The sequence below is a fragment of the Cajanus cajan genome, chromosome 10 (genome assembly GCF_000230855.2).
Source record: "Cajanus cajan strain Asha chromosome 10, NIPB_CcT2T_4, whole genome shotgun sequence".
Lineage (NCBI taxonomy): Eukaryota > Viridiplantae > Streptophyta > Magnoliopsida > Fabales > Fabaceae > Cajanus > Cajanus cajan.
Window position 1 is genome coordinate 50,785,038 of NC_138526.1, and position 16,347 is coordinate 50,801,384.

Sequence of the window (16,347 nt, forward strand, 5' to 3'; positions counted from 1 at the left end):
TAAATCCTAGCATATATACTCGATAAGTTAATTAATATAAAAGACAAGCAATTTCGATGCTTAATTGCATCGCTTGTCTCTTCTGATAAACGTAGAATCCGATTCACCCAATGATATATATAAAGAATAATAACCTATTGTGTCGGTTATAATTAATTACGCTAATAACGGTGTGTTAGTTAATTTGAATCTTACTTCAACGTGATGTTGATGATTTAGATTTGTATTGTAGTTGCCAAAAGCACTTATGGGCAATTCCTATCATTTTCTGCCTTGGTCTTCTTATTTTATTCAGCCACTAAATTTTGTATGTTAGTTATGTTAAAGTGAATTATTGCTGCAAAAGAATAAAGAATGCACCAAACAATAACATTAATCAGTATTATATTATGCCCTACATCTTCCTCAACCCTAGTTATCTAGCCCCAATCAATCCCAAGGTGCAAGTGCAACCCCTAGCTAATTAAGGAACTAAGAGCTGAGTAGAGAGTAGTATTAACCTCAACACACTGGCCACCAGCTTTTGTGTTCTACTTTATAATAAAGCAAAAGTAGGAATAAAAAGGAAAACTGAATAGATAGGAAAGAGAAAGCAACATAAGCAAAGTTCCTCAACCCCATCTCTATAAAATACTGTGAGACCCCAAAGCTTTAAGTTTCTTCAACAGCTAGTATAAGAAAGCAAAACAGAACTCTCAAACCTTTAGCCAAGCCTTGTTTGGGTGTGCATACAAGGAAATATCACAAAGGTGAATTGAAAGTGGAAAAGTAGAAGGAAAAAGGAGATTGAAATTTTCATTTCTTACAGGTTAATTAATTATTTTGACTTGAAATATTTTCCACATGAAACTCTTCCAGTGCAGAAAATGATGGCTGGCAACCCTAACTGGTGGAGCATGCATCCACCACCTTTGATCCCACCCCAATACGTGCTTCCTCCTTCTTCAATTCCTTTTAATTCTTTGACTGAAAATCCTGAGCCTCCTCAGTCATGGAGCCAACTGCTTTCGTAAGTAAATTCTCTCTCTCTCTCTCTCTCTCTTCTTTCTAGCTAGTTCATTTAATATGTTCTACCTATGACCATAGTTATTACTTGTGTCTAGTATGCATTTTGGGAATTGTGTTTGTTTTGCAGTACTGGATTACCGGGAGAAGAAGAGAAACTTGGTTTCAGTCATTTTCAGCCGAAAAACTGGGATGTTCAGTTTCTTAATACTGCTTCTAGAGTTCCTATTCTTGATGTAATAAAGCAAGAAGTTTCTCAAAGGGGCAATTTGTACGACCATGGACTTGAGGAGTTTCAGGCTTCTGGACCAGCTGGCTCATCTTGGTCACACATGGTGCCAGTTTCTTCTCCGGGGTCTTGTGTCACTAGCTTGAGTAGTAATAATATATTGGATTTCACTTATAACAAGTCAGATCATAGGAACAATCTACTACAAGACCAAATATCTGAGGTAAGAAAAAAGAGCTAGAGATTCTTATTAACTGATTTATCTCTTATCTTCTCATCCAAACTTGCATATATAGTATGACATGTTATTCAAATTGATTTTCTTCTGCTCTAGTGTAATAGCACAGCCACAGTTGCAGTTTGGAAGAAGGCTAGGGTTCAGCCATCTTCAAGCCAAGCACCTCTCAAGGTGACTCACTCCCTCTTTTTTTTTTCTTATATAACTCTCTCACTTGGTGAGTGAGCTTGTATACATGTGTGCGTTTTGTTGTGTGTTGTCTTTCTTGATTGTCTTTGTTTGAGACTAATATTCTTTCTGCTGGCAAATACTTGTTGGAAGAGAGAAAAACACACATACAAGAATAATTCATGTAATGATTTCCATGTATGAATTTGAATCAGGTGCGGAAGGAGAAGCTAGGAGATAGAATAACAGCACTTCACCAGCTAGTTTCTCCGTTTGGAAAGGTAATAATAAACCAAACTACATATAATCTCCGTTTGGAAAGGTAATAATAAACCATACAAAACCATAAGCCATTAATTACAATTAAGAGCTAGCTAGCTTTTGTTTTTGGTTTTAAAAGTCCACCATGAATAGTTCTTTTCAATCCTTCCATGATCCAACTTCTCTTTATCTTTTGCCATTGATTGGAACTTCACTTTTAACATTAAAGAAAAGAGAAAGATGACCCTTCATTTTGTGACTTTTGCAGACTGACACAGCTTCTGTGTTGTTAGAAGCCATTGGATATATAAGGTTCCTGCAGGGTCAAATTGAGGTGATGTTTCCCACACATTATTTATACTACTGCAAGCAGTGAGAGCATGCAGTTAAAGTTTCATCAATATTTATATGTTTTTCTCCCAAAACATTCTTCAGTTATGGGAGTTATAAAATTTTATTCCCTTTTTCCCTACTTGGATGCAGGCACTCAGCTCTCCTTACTTGGACAATGCATCAAATTCAAAAAACATGAGGAATCAACAGTCTGTGAGTACCCATTTTCCAAAGTCTTTCTCTCTCTTTCTCTCACCAAGACTTGACGCACTAGTTTGAACAGGACAAAAATGACCTATATATATTGTTTGTACTAGAATATAATTGAAGGGAATGTTTCTTCTTCTTTTTATTTATTTTTTATTTTTTACTTCAAATACAGGTACATGGAGAAAGAAATTCTGTTTTTCCAGAGGACCCGGGTCAGGTATGCTTTATCGGATCCATGAATTCATTAGAACCAAATTAGGAGCCCTTGTTTGCAATTATTGAAATATTTAATCCATGAAAAGAAGGCATTTAAAGAAGAAGATTTCTCAGCTTTTTATAACATCTTTTAAAGCACGAGTTGCTTAATTGAAGTCAAAGAAGTGTAATGAGTAATTAATACTTTTTGGTTTTATTCCCATGTAGCTGTTGAATGACAATAATGGCCTGAAAAGAAAGGGAGCTCCAAACCAGGTACTCCACTCCCTTGTTTTCAATATTCAAGAATCAAGATGCATTATATTCCGTTATCATTATTACTAGCATTAGTGCAGAAAATGGGTATAGAAACTAACTGTCAGAAATTGCATGGTTCATATTATTAATTAAACAGGATGCAGAAGAAAAACCAAAGGACTTGAAGAGTAGAGGGTTGTGCTTGGTCCCAGTGTCTTGTACCCAACACGTTGGAAGCGAAAATGGGGCCGATTACTGGCCACCTGCATACGGCAGAGGATTTTAACATTTCATATGTTAAGTGCTAGCTGGAATTAATATTTCATATTTGTGGATTATATGATATAACATCGTGAACACTCAATCTCTAATAATCAAAAGGCTGATTGCTCACGATGCTATATGCCATTCACTCCATGGAATTTTATATATCCTTTCTTAAATCATCATGTACTTACTGGCTAGCTCTCATCTAGTTAGGATAACTTTTTTAAGATTTCTCTAAACTTTAATCAATCTGTACTATGTTCGTGCTTCTTCTAAATATGCATCTTGACTTTCAAAGGAAAAAGAAATATGCACTGTGCGGATCTCATATTCTTCCTTATTTTGCTCACATCATTAGTCATAGTAGCTGATTAATTAATTAATTTACATCCTGTCTTTGTTAGTTATTTATTTTTTTCATTCTACTGCTTCAAATTTAGTGGAAGAAACGATTTTAATTGTTAGTCACAAGTATGTTAATTATAGCATTTCTTTATTCAAATGATAAGTATAAACTTAGAGATAAAAAGAACCTTCATGTGCTCTTCTTGAATGAACTTCTTGGAAGAAGGGTTTAAACTTTAAAGAAGACTTCATGTGGGGTAAATGGTGTAAGAAAAGAAGCTAAAGCGCAAAGCTCTATCATATGAATTTCAATTACCAACCGCGCGTATACAATAAAAACAAAATGAACCTGCTTTAAGAAGTAGACATTTTAACAGTATTAAATCTAAATCTGGAGAAGGAATATGCAAATGATGACATATAAATAGCACAATGAATTTCGACCTAAATCAAAAAACATTATCGCTTTATAAAGTTACTTCAAACCAAGTAAAGATTTTTGGATGCATAAAATATTCATGGATGTGAGATTATACATATTCCACCAGGGAATGCTCTTTTAACAACTCCCGTGAGACATGTGGTATATTCCCTCGGAGTGTCCCAACTTTATAGATTTGTAATCGATGTGATATGGAGAAAGAAAAATATAAACAAGCAAAGTATAGAAATACGGTGTTGATATTTTAAAAAAATGTATAAATAATATTAGAGCCAGTTCTCTAATTAAAAACTATTCCAAAACTCACAAAATTACGGATGTTTAATAGGAGATAATTAGCATTTTTGCTGCTTAAAATAAATTTTAAAAAAATGCCCACTTACAGGAATAATAGTGCGATAAAATATATGATGTTATCGAGAGAGATAAAGAGAAAAAATAATGCAATAAAAGTGTTGTAAAGTTTGTTGGGTAAATAATATACTCTAAATAAATTTGGAGTACAATTTCAATTTTCTCTATTTAAGCAAATCTGGTCCAAGGTCATGAGAATTAATTACTGATCTGCTCTAGCTAATGGTGATATAGAAAAATAATAAAATATTTCATATTGTCAACAATGATTGTAATATTCTTTAAACATTTGTTGAAACATGTCATGTCACTAAGTAATTAATACATTACAGGACATATGTTAACCGCATGCAGTTCCATCATCTTTTGCAATTTAGAAATAAATTTATATGATACTAATGATAGCAAATATGCGCGCTAGAACGATTTGAACCTCGAAGCATATATGATACCTTCCGATCCTGTGACAAAGTTGCAGAGCTACATGCATGCATGTAGTCTACAGTAGAAGTAAAATTAACTATATATATCTTAGTTTAAGCACTGAAGCCAAAGAAAATTTAAACGTGTAAATAAATGGATGTTGGATTATATGAGTATATGACTGACATTTTAATCTGTTTCCTTTGAATTAGTGGTATAGGAAGTCTCTTTCTTGACATATCTCATTCAGGGTATGCATGTTGTTGTTTTGTAGAGAGAAGGTTTGTATGGCCGCGAGGAGTACTCATTATAGCTATTATGGATGTGTATTTGTTGGTTAGTGATTGTAAGAGGAAAAGAGGTAAAATATAATTGAAAAGCAAACAAGTTGTTGTCAGATATTCATGTGGATGGATGTGGCGTGGCTGACCCGAATGTTCCTATATGGACCCCTCTCGGCTCATCTTTATTTTGGACCACTTTTCCGATTTGCTTGCACACATCATCATGACGCTACATCTTACATCATCTCATCTATTAATATTATTACTAGTTATTAAATCTAGATGCATATGTCTTTGCCAATCTATGTTTTATGTTGCCTTAATTATTTGGATTAATGTTAAGCCAGTGAGGTAGTGCCATGACATTGCTGTTATTGCCTTTTATCCATTAACATTAGAGACTGAGTTAGATGATCAAATACGTAGCACGGTTCATATATATATATATATACACACACGAAATGAGAAAAACAAAATTTAAAAAGTTCCGACATTAATTATTATATTATTTTGTTTGGGAATGGATAAAATTTTCAAAAATGCTATTGATTGCATATAGTTGATGATATTTGATCATACACTAAAGGAGATCGATCACCTTATGTTTGTCCTTATTAGAAAAAAAAAATTAAAACAAAAGAGCAAAAAGAACCTTTACATGTTTTTGACTAGTCCATAATGTACACTAAAAAGAGCAATTTCAATAGTTTATCCAAGGATTTTTCAATGGTAAGAATATTTCGATTTTTTTTTTTCACGTGATCAACATTCTAATTACGGGCAAGAGCGAGAGATACCCGTTATATGCGTGTTTTAAATTTGCATATATATTGAATAATGATATTTTCATAATCATGTGAAAATGGTGTAACCGTGTAAGGAAAAGAAATGTGCAAGAGAAAAATATGGTGATATAGTTAATCAAAAAGAGACTTGGATTTTCTGCTGTCAGCCTCTTTTATAACCTCTCTTTAATCTCTCTAACCTTTGTTCATTTTCTTAGTCACTTTTCCTTTCATTTTCCCGCATGAGGCAGCATGAGAGAAATTATTTTGTAAAAAGAAAGTTTAATATATCATTAGGTTCTTAAGTTTTTTTTTCTTCAAAAAATTAATTAAGTTCTTAAACTAAAAGAAATGTAATTGAATTCTTGATTTTCTATAGTTTTTGTACTTGAGCCCCTCAAATTAGTTTATAACAGCCTGAAATTACACTCCATGTTATTTGCTTCACACGCTCGCAAATATTTGCTATCTCTAGATAATATATATGCTCATATTAATTAATGAGAAATTCTATGGTCCATATTATTTTTAGAGGGTATCGGTATAATTATAATTATAATTTTATTTTATATTTTATATTTTTAATAATTTATTTAAATAATATTTATGATATTTTATTTTTTTAATTTTTAAATTATTTAGTGATTTTATTTTTATTTTATATATTTTAATTTTATTTGTAATAATATTATTATATATTTAAATAGTTTAATTTTAATAATTTTTTAAGTATATTTTTGTCTTTTCACTTAAAATTTTTGAATTTTTATATTTTAATTTTAATAATTTTTTAAGTATATTTTTGTCTTTTTGTCTTAAATTTTTTAATTTCTATATTGTAATTTTAATAATTTTTTTTATTTCTATTATTTATTAATTCTTTTCTTTTTTAATGTTTTATAACATTATTAAAATATTATTATATAATTTTAATTTCTATAATTTTATCTTACTTGTTATTTTATAAATATAATTTGAATTATTCATTTTATAATTAAATTAGTTGTTTAGATCTTTTTATGAATTTACATAAATAAAAATATATTGAAACCTCTTAATCATTGAGGGTACTGTAACAACTCCCTTAATTAATTTGGTTATCTGGTTGATTGCTTCATGAAGGTAAGGAATCAAAATGTAATTTAGAGTTAATTATTTATGTACATTCCGAGAAGTATAAACTTAACTACATAGTGTGTATAAAACAATTTTACACTAATTAGTTATAATTTTTTTTTCCTCTAAAACAAAAGACTTTTAATACATGCATTTTTTTTTGGTATATTTAGGGTTTAGTTAGATTTTGGTATTATTTTCTATGTTTTAAAACTTTGATATTTGTTTCCAATAATTTTGTAATTTTTAGTTTTAGTCAACGTAATTTTATTTAAATTTTAGTCATAATTAATAATTTCATTCTATTTAAGTTTTAGTCTCTTTATTCAACATTAATTTTGATGATTGTCTGGGGTAACAAATATATTATTAATTTGAAGCAGGACCAAAAAAAATCTATAGGGTATCAAATACTAAAATATTAAAGTATATATGAAGACAAACTCAAAATTGAAGTATATTAATTAAATGGCCCAAAAATTTAAACCAAACTAAAAATACTATTTGCCACACGAAAGCAACAAATTTTCCCTAAACTTTCTTAGGAAAAATGGACTTGGAAATTGTTGGGCCCCAAAAGAGTCAGAATATTTTTAGACAGGAAGGATCTATCAGTGTACTTGCAGCAGTATCAAAACGTATGTCTATCATTTTATTTGATTAATAACTATTTATTTTGAAAAAGTTTACTTGATGCTTAATTATAATTAGTCTCAAGAGATTAAGATATGAGTTTAATTTAATCTTACATGATTATTTCTCATTTATATATACTAATTTAGTGATATTATTAATTGATATGACATCACCAAGATTTGGTGTAAATAGATTTGTTTTCTTCATCCAAGGCTCGAAGGGAACAATGGTGGGTGGAAGGTGAAAAATGGTTCTTGCTTTGCGATAAAGTATATATGAATTTGTAAACTACACTATAAACTCAAGCTTATTTATTTATTTATTTATTTTTGTCCGTTGTTGGCACTTCTAACTTGTCCTTTGTTCAGTACTTCTCACTCAACATTTTTTGAGTCATTAGATAATAAAAGTTCTATTGAATTTGCTAAAATTTCTAAAAGTCATGTTTATTCATTAGATCTTAAAAAAACTGCGAATGACAATTGATCAGGTTGAATAATTGGTAAATAGCTAATTAATGATCATGTGGTATGTCTTTGTCCTCACAAAAATAATAATTATATTCTTAATTATACGTATAATTGTTTTAGATTCAATTGAAATGTATGGATTAAATTGAAATCGCATGTAAATTCGTGCTTTAGAATTTTCATATTTTAGTTCTTATGCAGTTTTAATTAAATTGCTATATTTTCACCAACCAATTTTACAGTATCACTATTTTGCAAGTATCATTCCTTCATGCATGAATCATGATCCTTTTCAATTTGTAATTTGGCAGCGAAAACTATAAAGCCCAAAGGAAAAATATGGGCCTGATGTCATTACAACTAGTGTAGTATCATGTTTTTTTTAGAGGTTGATGATATATACACCTCCTTTTTTCTATAAATACACCCCTTTTAAAAAAAATAATTATTTTTTTTTTATTTTTTTTTAATTTTACACCTACAACATTTTATTTAGTACCTTTTTTCACACATTTTCTCTCTCTCTTTTTTTTTTATTTAATTTTTACATGTACTCCCTTACCTTTCTTTCACCCCACCTATTTTGTTAATATGTGAAAATTGAAAAAGAACAAAAAATGTATAAAAAAAAAAAGTAGAAAATTAAAAGTTGAAGGTATAAAATTATAAAAATTAAAAAAAATTACAATATTTTATCATTTAAAAAAAAAATAAAGGAAATATACTTGTAAAAAACTGGAGGTGTATATATCATGAGCCTTTTATAGATCCTTTTCATTTGGGCTTTTGGCCCACTTTATATCACAAAATTTCAGGGTAAAAGGCAACAAATAATGTTCTATGGGGTCTCCTAACATGAAAAGAAATTAGATCTGTCAGTTATTCTAAAATTGTTTGTCATTTTTAATATACTTTTAAAAATTTATCACAAAATTTTAGTATTTTAAAAATACTTTAATATCAGCTAATTACGCAATTTCCTTTTTTCGTATTAACTCTCGATCTCTTGGTAAGAAAAAGTTTCGGTGGACATTATGATCTCCTTCAGGTAAGTTTAAAATTTTAATTTTTTTTTCAAATTTTATTTTATCTTATGCATCGAGTATTAAAATAGAAAAATGTTAATAGTAATTTTTTTTATCAATATAATAAAAAATTTTCTTTATTTTTAGCTTTTGATCGTTTAACCTATATACTAAACACAGAAGATAGGGGGAAAATAACTTATATATATGAATGGTGATGAATACATGAATCAACAATATGTTATGCGTACATGTGTGAGACTCTGGAGTGTAGACCCCATCCATAAAGTTGGAGAATATATTTATATCTTTGTAGAAGCCTTATATATATTCTACCCTCGTGAAGCATGAGCTATTTCTTTATTATTATTTTTCTATCTTTTCGCTACGCTTCATTTTCAGATAAAGGTGACAACTATAACTCGGGAAATTTTAAAAAAAATAAAAATTAGTGACATTTGATTATTTGTAATACAAATATTAATTAAGACTATGAAACCTAGATCATGTAATAATAATTTCATGATATTTATCCAAATTAACTTGGGAGCATATCATATCACATTCACGGTTGTTCTTGTTACATTGTGTTTAAGAATAAATCTATGCATTTGCGTGTTTGAAACTATGTAACAACTTGAAAATATGCATGTGCCCTCTGCACTACTCATAAAAGCTTTCACATTAACATCATAGAATTAAAAAGATACTGTTTCAAGCACTTATACCCAGATTTGATACTGTTTCAAACACTTACCAGATTTTAAGAATTATCAGAATCGTTCCGTGTAACACTGAGAGATTAAAATAATATGAAATTAAAATAGTAAGTAGATATTTTTTAAAAAAAATTATTTTTTTATTGTCATAGTGATTCTTGTGAATAAAGAAAGCACACCCACTAACTGTATGATTACTTATGCCTAACATATGCCCTAATGGATGTTACTTTCCAGTTTTCTCAATTGTTGTTAATTTAAGTGGAACATTTGATATATATTTGTAGGCGAACATCATAATAAAAATTAAACCAAACACACACTAAATTGTATGTAACTATAATATTGCATCAGATGATAGAAATAATGTAAAAGCTATTTTTCTTTTAAAACTTTCCTTTTGATGCGAAATGTAAATATCATTTAACACATAAGTAAGCATGCAGTTAAAAGTTTTTTATTTATCATTTTTTTTTTACAACATGCACTTCAGAGTTTGATTAAAGGCTGACATGAATCATGATAAATATATTCTTCTAATTCTAAATAAAAACACCTACATCATTCATGTGTAATTGTGAGTGCTAAATATAGAGCATAATATTTAAAAATTTAAATATTAGAAGTATCATATTTAAAAAAAACTAAATTAATAAAATTAGTCTATACGCAACTAAATTGAGGTTGATTTTATTTTTTTACCGAATTAAACCATTATGATTTTATACAAAACAGTTAACTCAATTGCATATAATTTATTAACTACATCATTAATTACTATAACAATTTAATTAATTAATATATAAGTTACTATATACATGTAAGTGCTTAATTACTACCACTACCAAAACAAAGTATTGTAAAAAAGAATAAGTGCTTAATTAAATTTAGAAACTATTATATGTTTTTATAAGTATAACAGTCTCATTAATCCTGTCAAAAAAAAATGACAGTCTCATTAATGAAAAGAGTAAGTACTCGAAGTCATAGAGTCAACTATTTTGTTTGTATACTCCATCTTTAAGTAGGATAGTACGACCCAAAATGAAATTATAAAATTTCCAAGGCATATTGGAAGAACTTGAAGTAAACTAATCATATATGTGACTTAAATGATATAAATATCATCACATGGATAAATAAACTAACAGAGTCCAAACTTGAACAGACAACAAATTTATTACTCAATCGGTATAAATTAATTATATCATATCTCAGTATTCTGAATTGAAAAGACTAACTAAACATTTTGGTTTAAGATTCATCATAATTATCGTTCATATTTTTACTTTATTAAGTTATTTTTTATATAATTAGGAGGTATATTAAATCATCTTATCGATAAAGTGATATTTTTAATTGTATTTGATGTTTAAAATGATAATCAAACTTCAATCTTTATTTAACAATTATAACTGCTAAATCATTTGTGGTGATGACATTTGGAATTTTATTATGCGTTTTCTTTTGGGATGTTCAGAAAAAAATTATCATGTTTAGTTATAAAATAAATCACCTCAATTTTTTATTGCATTAAAAATAATAAAAAAACTAATGTGTCACAATAATTGACATGATAGTGATGAATCGCGTTCAAACTGCCATAGAAAAAGGTTCGCCAGCAAAATACAGCACCTGTAAGCGTAAATCAAATCCGAAAATGTATGTCAATGTTCCATGCATGTAAATTAGGGGTTCCATTTATTGCTGTAACAAAAAATAGGGTTCTTATTTAAAAAAAAAAATCAAAGTTTCATATAACTTAAAGATTAAGTTAAAATGGGATATATAAATTAGAGCCATATTTATTTTACTATTTAATTTTATAAAATTAAATTAAATTAAAATTTACTTAATTTTTAATATAATATCAAAACTTATTTATAATTTATTGAAAGAAAGAAACATCTATCATATATTTATGTATTAAATTCAATAATATTGAATGCGAGAAATATAAGAAGAAACTCAAATCTCTCAGTAACCATAAATTAAATCAAAATATTTTTTTTTACATAATCACATAATAATCTCTTTCAAGAATTTGATAAACACAAAATAGTCATGTATATAACATATAATAGGCTATAAGAGTTTGTGAGAAATTTAAGCTTAAAATTTTGTTAGAGTCAATTTTTGAAAAACTAATCACATTAAAAAAAATATTAACATTATATAATTAAATTGAAATATTATTATAACTATGTTAAATATATGTACAAGGTTAATTAAATTGAAGTATGAATATGTTTTGAATTAAATTGATTATTAAATGGTTGCTTATTCAACGCATACAAGGACTTAAAAAAAGATGCTCCCAGTCGCAAGCATGTTGAATGTGAAACGAAGATGGCTTTGAATATTTTAGCAGAGCAGAATTGTAGGCGAGACAGTGACTACTCCAATTTGGTCGGTAACGCACTTGTTTAATCACTGCACTGCAAATGCAATCATGTACATGTAACAATTTGTGTTACTCAATTTCATGCCTAAAATCCGATGAATGTAAGAAAAATTGAATTAAAAGAAAATAGATTGTTGCCTGTTACAAAATAAGCTTGTGAGCTATACACTATTTTGATATGCGAGATCACCTAAAAATAGATATAAAGGAGAAAAAGGTAGCATATACCATATTGGGGTCTACTTTAATGCTATTTTCCCATGGAATCAGTTAAAGACACTCAAAGTTTTATTTCGGTTATAAATTTCCAAATATGCATTAAAAATTTGTCTTTTTGACTTAAAATGTGTGATCCTTTTATATTTGTACCGTTAAAGTTAAATATTTTAGAGCACAGAAAAAGGAATAGATGACACTTGGTGGTAATGGCTATCGCGTAGTCTGAACACGATCCAATTCACGCAACCAGAAATTGTTTATTATTTTATTAATTTATTCTTGTCGCAATTAGAAATGGTGATTACTAGAGGTTTGACTCATGAGTAAGAACGCAGGGTGCAAATATTGAGTGGTTCTATAATTGTATTTGATGATTTATCTTGCAAGTTGGTTAAGAATGATGGATATTCCAGATATGAATAGAGTCACCGTGTGAAGTATGAACACGCAAGTTTATGATTGATTGACCGAGCAAGCGCAAGCACTGACATGACTCCACATATATGCTACTCTGCATGAACATTGATAACAGTTGTTGGGTGTGTTCTCTTTGCACTGATTAATGAGAATGGAGAAGGAGGTGGAGCTTGGTTCCCTTGAAATGGCAACCCAACACATTTCACGAGCAGAGAGGCGCAAGGGTGGACTTGTTACCATGCCTTTCATCATTGCAAATGAGGCACTTGCGAGGGTGGCTAGCTTGGGCCTTTTGCCCAACATGATACTCTATTTGATGGGAAGCTACAGGCTTCACTTAGCCAAAGCTACCCAGATACTCCTCTTGTCCTCTGCTAGTGCCAATTTCACTCCTGTGGTGGCTGCTTTCATTGCTGATTCTTATCTCGGTCGATTCCTCGCTGTTGGGTTAGGATCTGCCATCAGTTTTCTGGTACATTTTTACTTTAGTATTTCAATTTTGGAACTTGTCTTCTCCTCTTGCCCTTGCCCTTACCTTTTAATTGTGTAATAAAATGAGAAGAGTAGGAATCTCAGTGAGGTGGCAGATGGCTGAGATGAACATTAGCTAATTACTTTGAAAATGGTTTTTTTCTTCATTGTTACTACTATCTCTCAACTGGTACTTTTGTCTAATAATGATAGTATGTGAACTTTTGAGGAGAGAAATGTTAACATGATTTATTTTTCTGGGGTGGTCACTTTTATGATGGCAATAAAGTTAGTTATTAATGAATATTATACGATTGCATCCGGTAAATTGGATTCCTTAACCCTTTGATTCTGTTCAAATCTCTTCGAACATAATCCCTTTCTGTTTCACTATTGGATGACGACAACAAATTCATTTAAGGGATAATAATACAAGGGAAAAATACTGTCAAACTTTCATGTTTTTTGTGAACGTTAGGTAGACTAGACTCAACGTAAGAGAATATTTTTATGTGAGCTTTCTGATGATTCTATATTGCACTTTGCATATCCATGTTTAAAGTACTATTATAGAATTTTCCAATCTTGTTAACACACTTTGGTTATTATTAGAATGATCGATGATGTTAGTCTTCCAACAGCGTTATGTTAGTAGATTAAGTGTTGTAATCAGAAAAGTTCTTAACATTTTTCTCTTTGGTAACAGGGAATGGCACTGCTGTGGTTAACAGCTATGATCCCAAAGGCACGGCCTCCAAATTGCAACCAAGGGACTGAAAGCTGTAAATCGGCAACAGGGGGACAAATGGCAATCTTGCTCTCTTCCCTTGCTCTCATGTCTATTGGAAATGGTGGTCTTTCATGCTCCTTAGCATTTGGTGCAGACCAGGTGAATAGAAAAGATAACCCCAATAACCTCAGGGTCTTGGAAACATTCTTCAGCTGGTACTATGCTTCTGCTACTATTTCTGTCATAATTGCCCTCACAGGAATAGTTTACATCCAAGACCATCTTGGATGGAAAGTGGGTTATGGAGTTCCAGCAGCACTTATGCTTTTATCCACTGTCTCCTTCTTCCTTGCCTCTCCACTCTATGTAAAGAATAAAGTACAAACCAGCTTGTTAACTGGATTTGCACAAGTCATTGTTGTGGCCTTCAAGAACAGAAAACTTCCATTACCACCCAAGAACTCTCCTGAACTTTACCATCATAAGGAGGACTCAGATCTTGTGGTTCCATCTGATAAACTAAGGTAGAATCAAATTATCATCCTTTTATCTTTGAGTTTAATAGTCATTTGATAAAAGTTAATAATCTTACTATAGGTTAGGCGGTATAAAAAATCTTTACACCATCAAGTATTGTTTATTCTTTATCTTTTGCATATCCTGTGGATGAAACACATAACTTCAGCTTATGTTTTATGATCCAGGTTTCTTAATAAAGCTTGTGTTATTAAAGATCCTGAAGAAGATATAGGCTCTGATGGTTCAGCATCAAATCCGTGGACTCTCTGCACAGTAGATCAAGTAGAAGAACTAAAAGCCATTATTAAAGTAATTCCCTTGTGGTCTACAGGGATCATGATGTCACTTAGCATTGGAGGCTCATTTGGATTGTTACAAGCAAAATCCTTAAACAGACACATCACCTCACACTTTCAAGTGCCACCTGGCTCTTTCAGTGTAATCATGGTAGTCGCAATATTCGTATGGATAGCTCTGTATGACCGTGTACTTCTTCCTATAGCATCAAAGATAAAAGGCAAACCAGTTAGGATCAATGCAAAGAGAAGAATAGGACTAGGCTTGTTTTTCTCTTTTCTCCACTTGGTAACTGCAGCACTTGTTGAGACAATAAGGCGAAAGAGAGCAATCAAGGAGGGATATCTTAACAATACCCATGCAGTGTTGAACATGTCTGCGTTGTGGCTTGCACCACAACTTTGTTTGGGTGGCATAGCTGAAGCATTCAATGCAATAGGCCAAAATGAGTTTTACTACACAGAGTTTCCTAGGAGCATGTCTAGTGTTGCTGCTTCTCTTTCTGGACTTGGAATGGCTGCAGGAAACTTGGTATCTAGTTTTGTGTTCAGTGCTGTTGAAAACGTTACTTCAAGAGGTGGAAAAGAGGGTTGGGTTTTGGATAACATTAACAAGGGTCGTTATGATAAGTACTATTGGGTTCTAGCTGGTCTGAGTGCACTTAATGTAGTGTATTATCTGATATGTAGTTGGGCTTATGGACCGACCGTTGATCAAGTACGTAACATGGAGGAAGCATCAACTGAAGAAATTGGCAATGAGAAACAGGTTGACAAGGCATGTGAGATTACTGAAGAAATTGGCTCAAAGGAGAAAGAGTTCACTGAATTGCAGAATGGCGAAAAAAGAATTCAAGATTAGTAAATAAAATGGTTCAAAGGAGGAAGAGTTAACTAGCAGATATATATGTTGAATTGCTCCTTTAGGAATATAGTTAGTGAGTCACTGAAATTTAGATAAGTTCATCCCTTTTCCATGTTTTTATAGTAGTAGTCGCATATATCATATATGATAAGGCTATAAATGCATATACACATATATATTTATGTTTATGTATAATCGATTTGCGTATCAAGAGGTGAACTTGCTGCATAGTGAAACTGTAATAATACTCGTAAAAATAAATTATAATGATACTACAAAATGCTATGAACCGGACCAGAAATTTGAAAATCCATTCGATGATCGACTATTATTTGTGTATGTTTTTTTAACATGTTTTTTTCTATACTTTCTCTTCTATTATCTCATAGTATCTAGACCCGTATATTTAATTGACACGTTATTTAATATTATTTACTTACTAATATTGTAATTAAGTCCTTACAATCTATTAATAATTCATTTAATTTCATCTTTATTTCTTTCAAATAAATATTTTTTATTCTTCTTTTTGAATCTAAATAATTTTTAAAAAAATGTTTTTACAACAATTTTTTTTAAAATAAATATTTATTTTTTAATTTGAAATATTAATTAAGTAAAAATTATTTCAATTTCTTAAATTTTAACTAAAAGCACAGAATA

The 16,347-nt window shown here is 30.2% G+C and overlaps 2 protein-coding genes across 2 annotated transcripts; both read left to right on the forward strand.

Moving 5' to 3' along the window:
* The first annotated feature begins 422 nt into the window (after positions 1-422).
* LOC109808612 (transcription factor bHLH68) lies at positions 423-3,492 on the forward strand. The gene is made up of 10 exons (XM_020371668.3): positions 423-749; positions 859-1,009; positions 1,136-1,457; positions 1,569-1,643; positions 1,856-1,921; positions 2,170-2,235; positions 2,385-2,447; positions 2,617-2,661; positions 2,868-2,915; positions 3,055-3,492. The coding sequence occupies exons 2-10, from the start codon at positions 867-869 to the stop codon at positions 3,181-3,183; spliced, it is 957 nt and encodes a 318-aa protein (XP_020227257.1). The 5' UTR covers positions 423-749; positions 859-866; the 3' UTR covers positions 3,184-3,492.
* A 9,122-nt stretch (positions 3,493-12,614) lies between these two features.
* LOC109806822 (protein NRT1/ PTR FAMILY 1.2) lies at positions 12,615-15,997 on the forward strand. Its single transcript, XM_020369334.3, has 3 exons — positions 12,615-13,275; positions 13,981-14,528; positions 14,709-15,997. The coding sequence occupies exons 1-3, from the start codon at positions 12,949-12,951 to the stop codon at positions 15,679-15,681; spliced, it is 1,848 nt and encodes a 615-aa protein (XP_020224923.2). The 5' UTR covers positions 12,615-12,948; the 3' UTR covers positions 15,682-15,997.
* The last annotated feature ends 350 nt before the right edge of the window (positions 15,998-16,347 follow it).

Bases quoted from the DNA above. Each gene is read 5' to 3' on its own strand.
- LOC109808612 (XM_020371668.3), top strand. From the start codon at position 867: ATGATGGCTGGCAACCCTAACTGGTGGAGCATGCATCCACCACCTTTG. The intron at 1,458-1,568 runs GTAAGAAAAAAG...CTTCTGCTCTAG, and splicing joins TACAAGACCAAATATCTGAG to TGTAATAGCACAGCCACAGT. The intron at 2,916-3,054 runs GTACTCCACTCC...TTAATTAAACAG, and splicing joins GAAAGGGAGCTCCAAACCAG to GATGCAGAAGAAAAACCAAA.
- LOC109806822 (XM_020369334.3), top strand. From the start codon at position 12,949: ATGAGAATGGAGAAGGAGGTGGAGCTTGGTTCCCTTGAAATGGCAACC. The intron at 13,276-13,980 runs GTACATTTTTAC...CTTTGGTAACAG, and splicing joins GATCTGCCATCAGTTTTCTG to GGAATGGCACTGCTGTGGTT. The intron at 14,529-14,708 runs GTAGAATCAAAT...TTTATGATCCAG, and splicing joins GTTCCATCTGATAAACTAAG to GTTTCTTAATAAAGCTTGTG.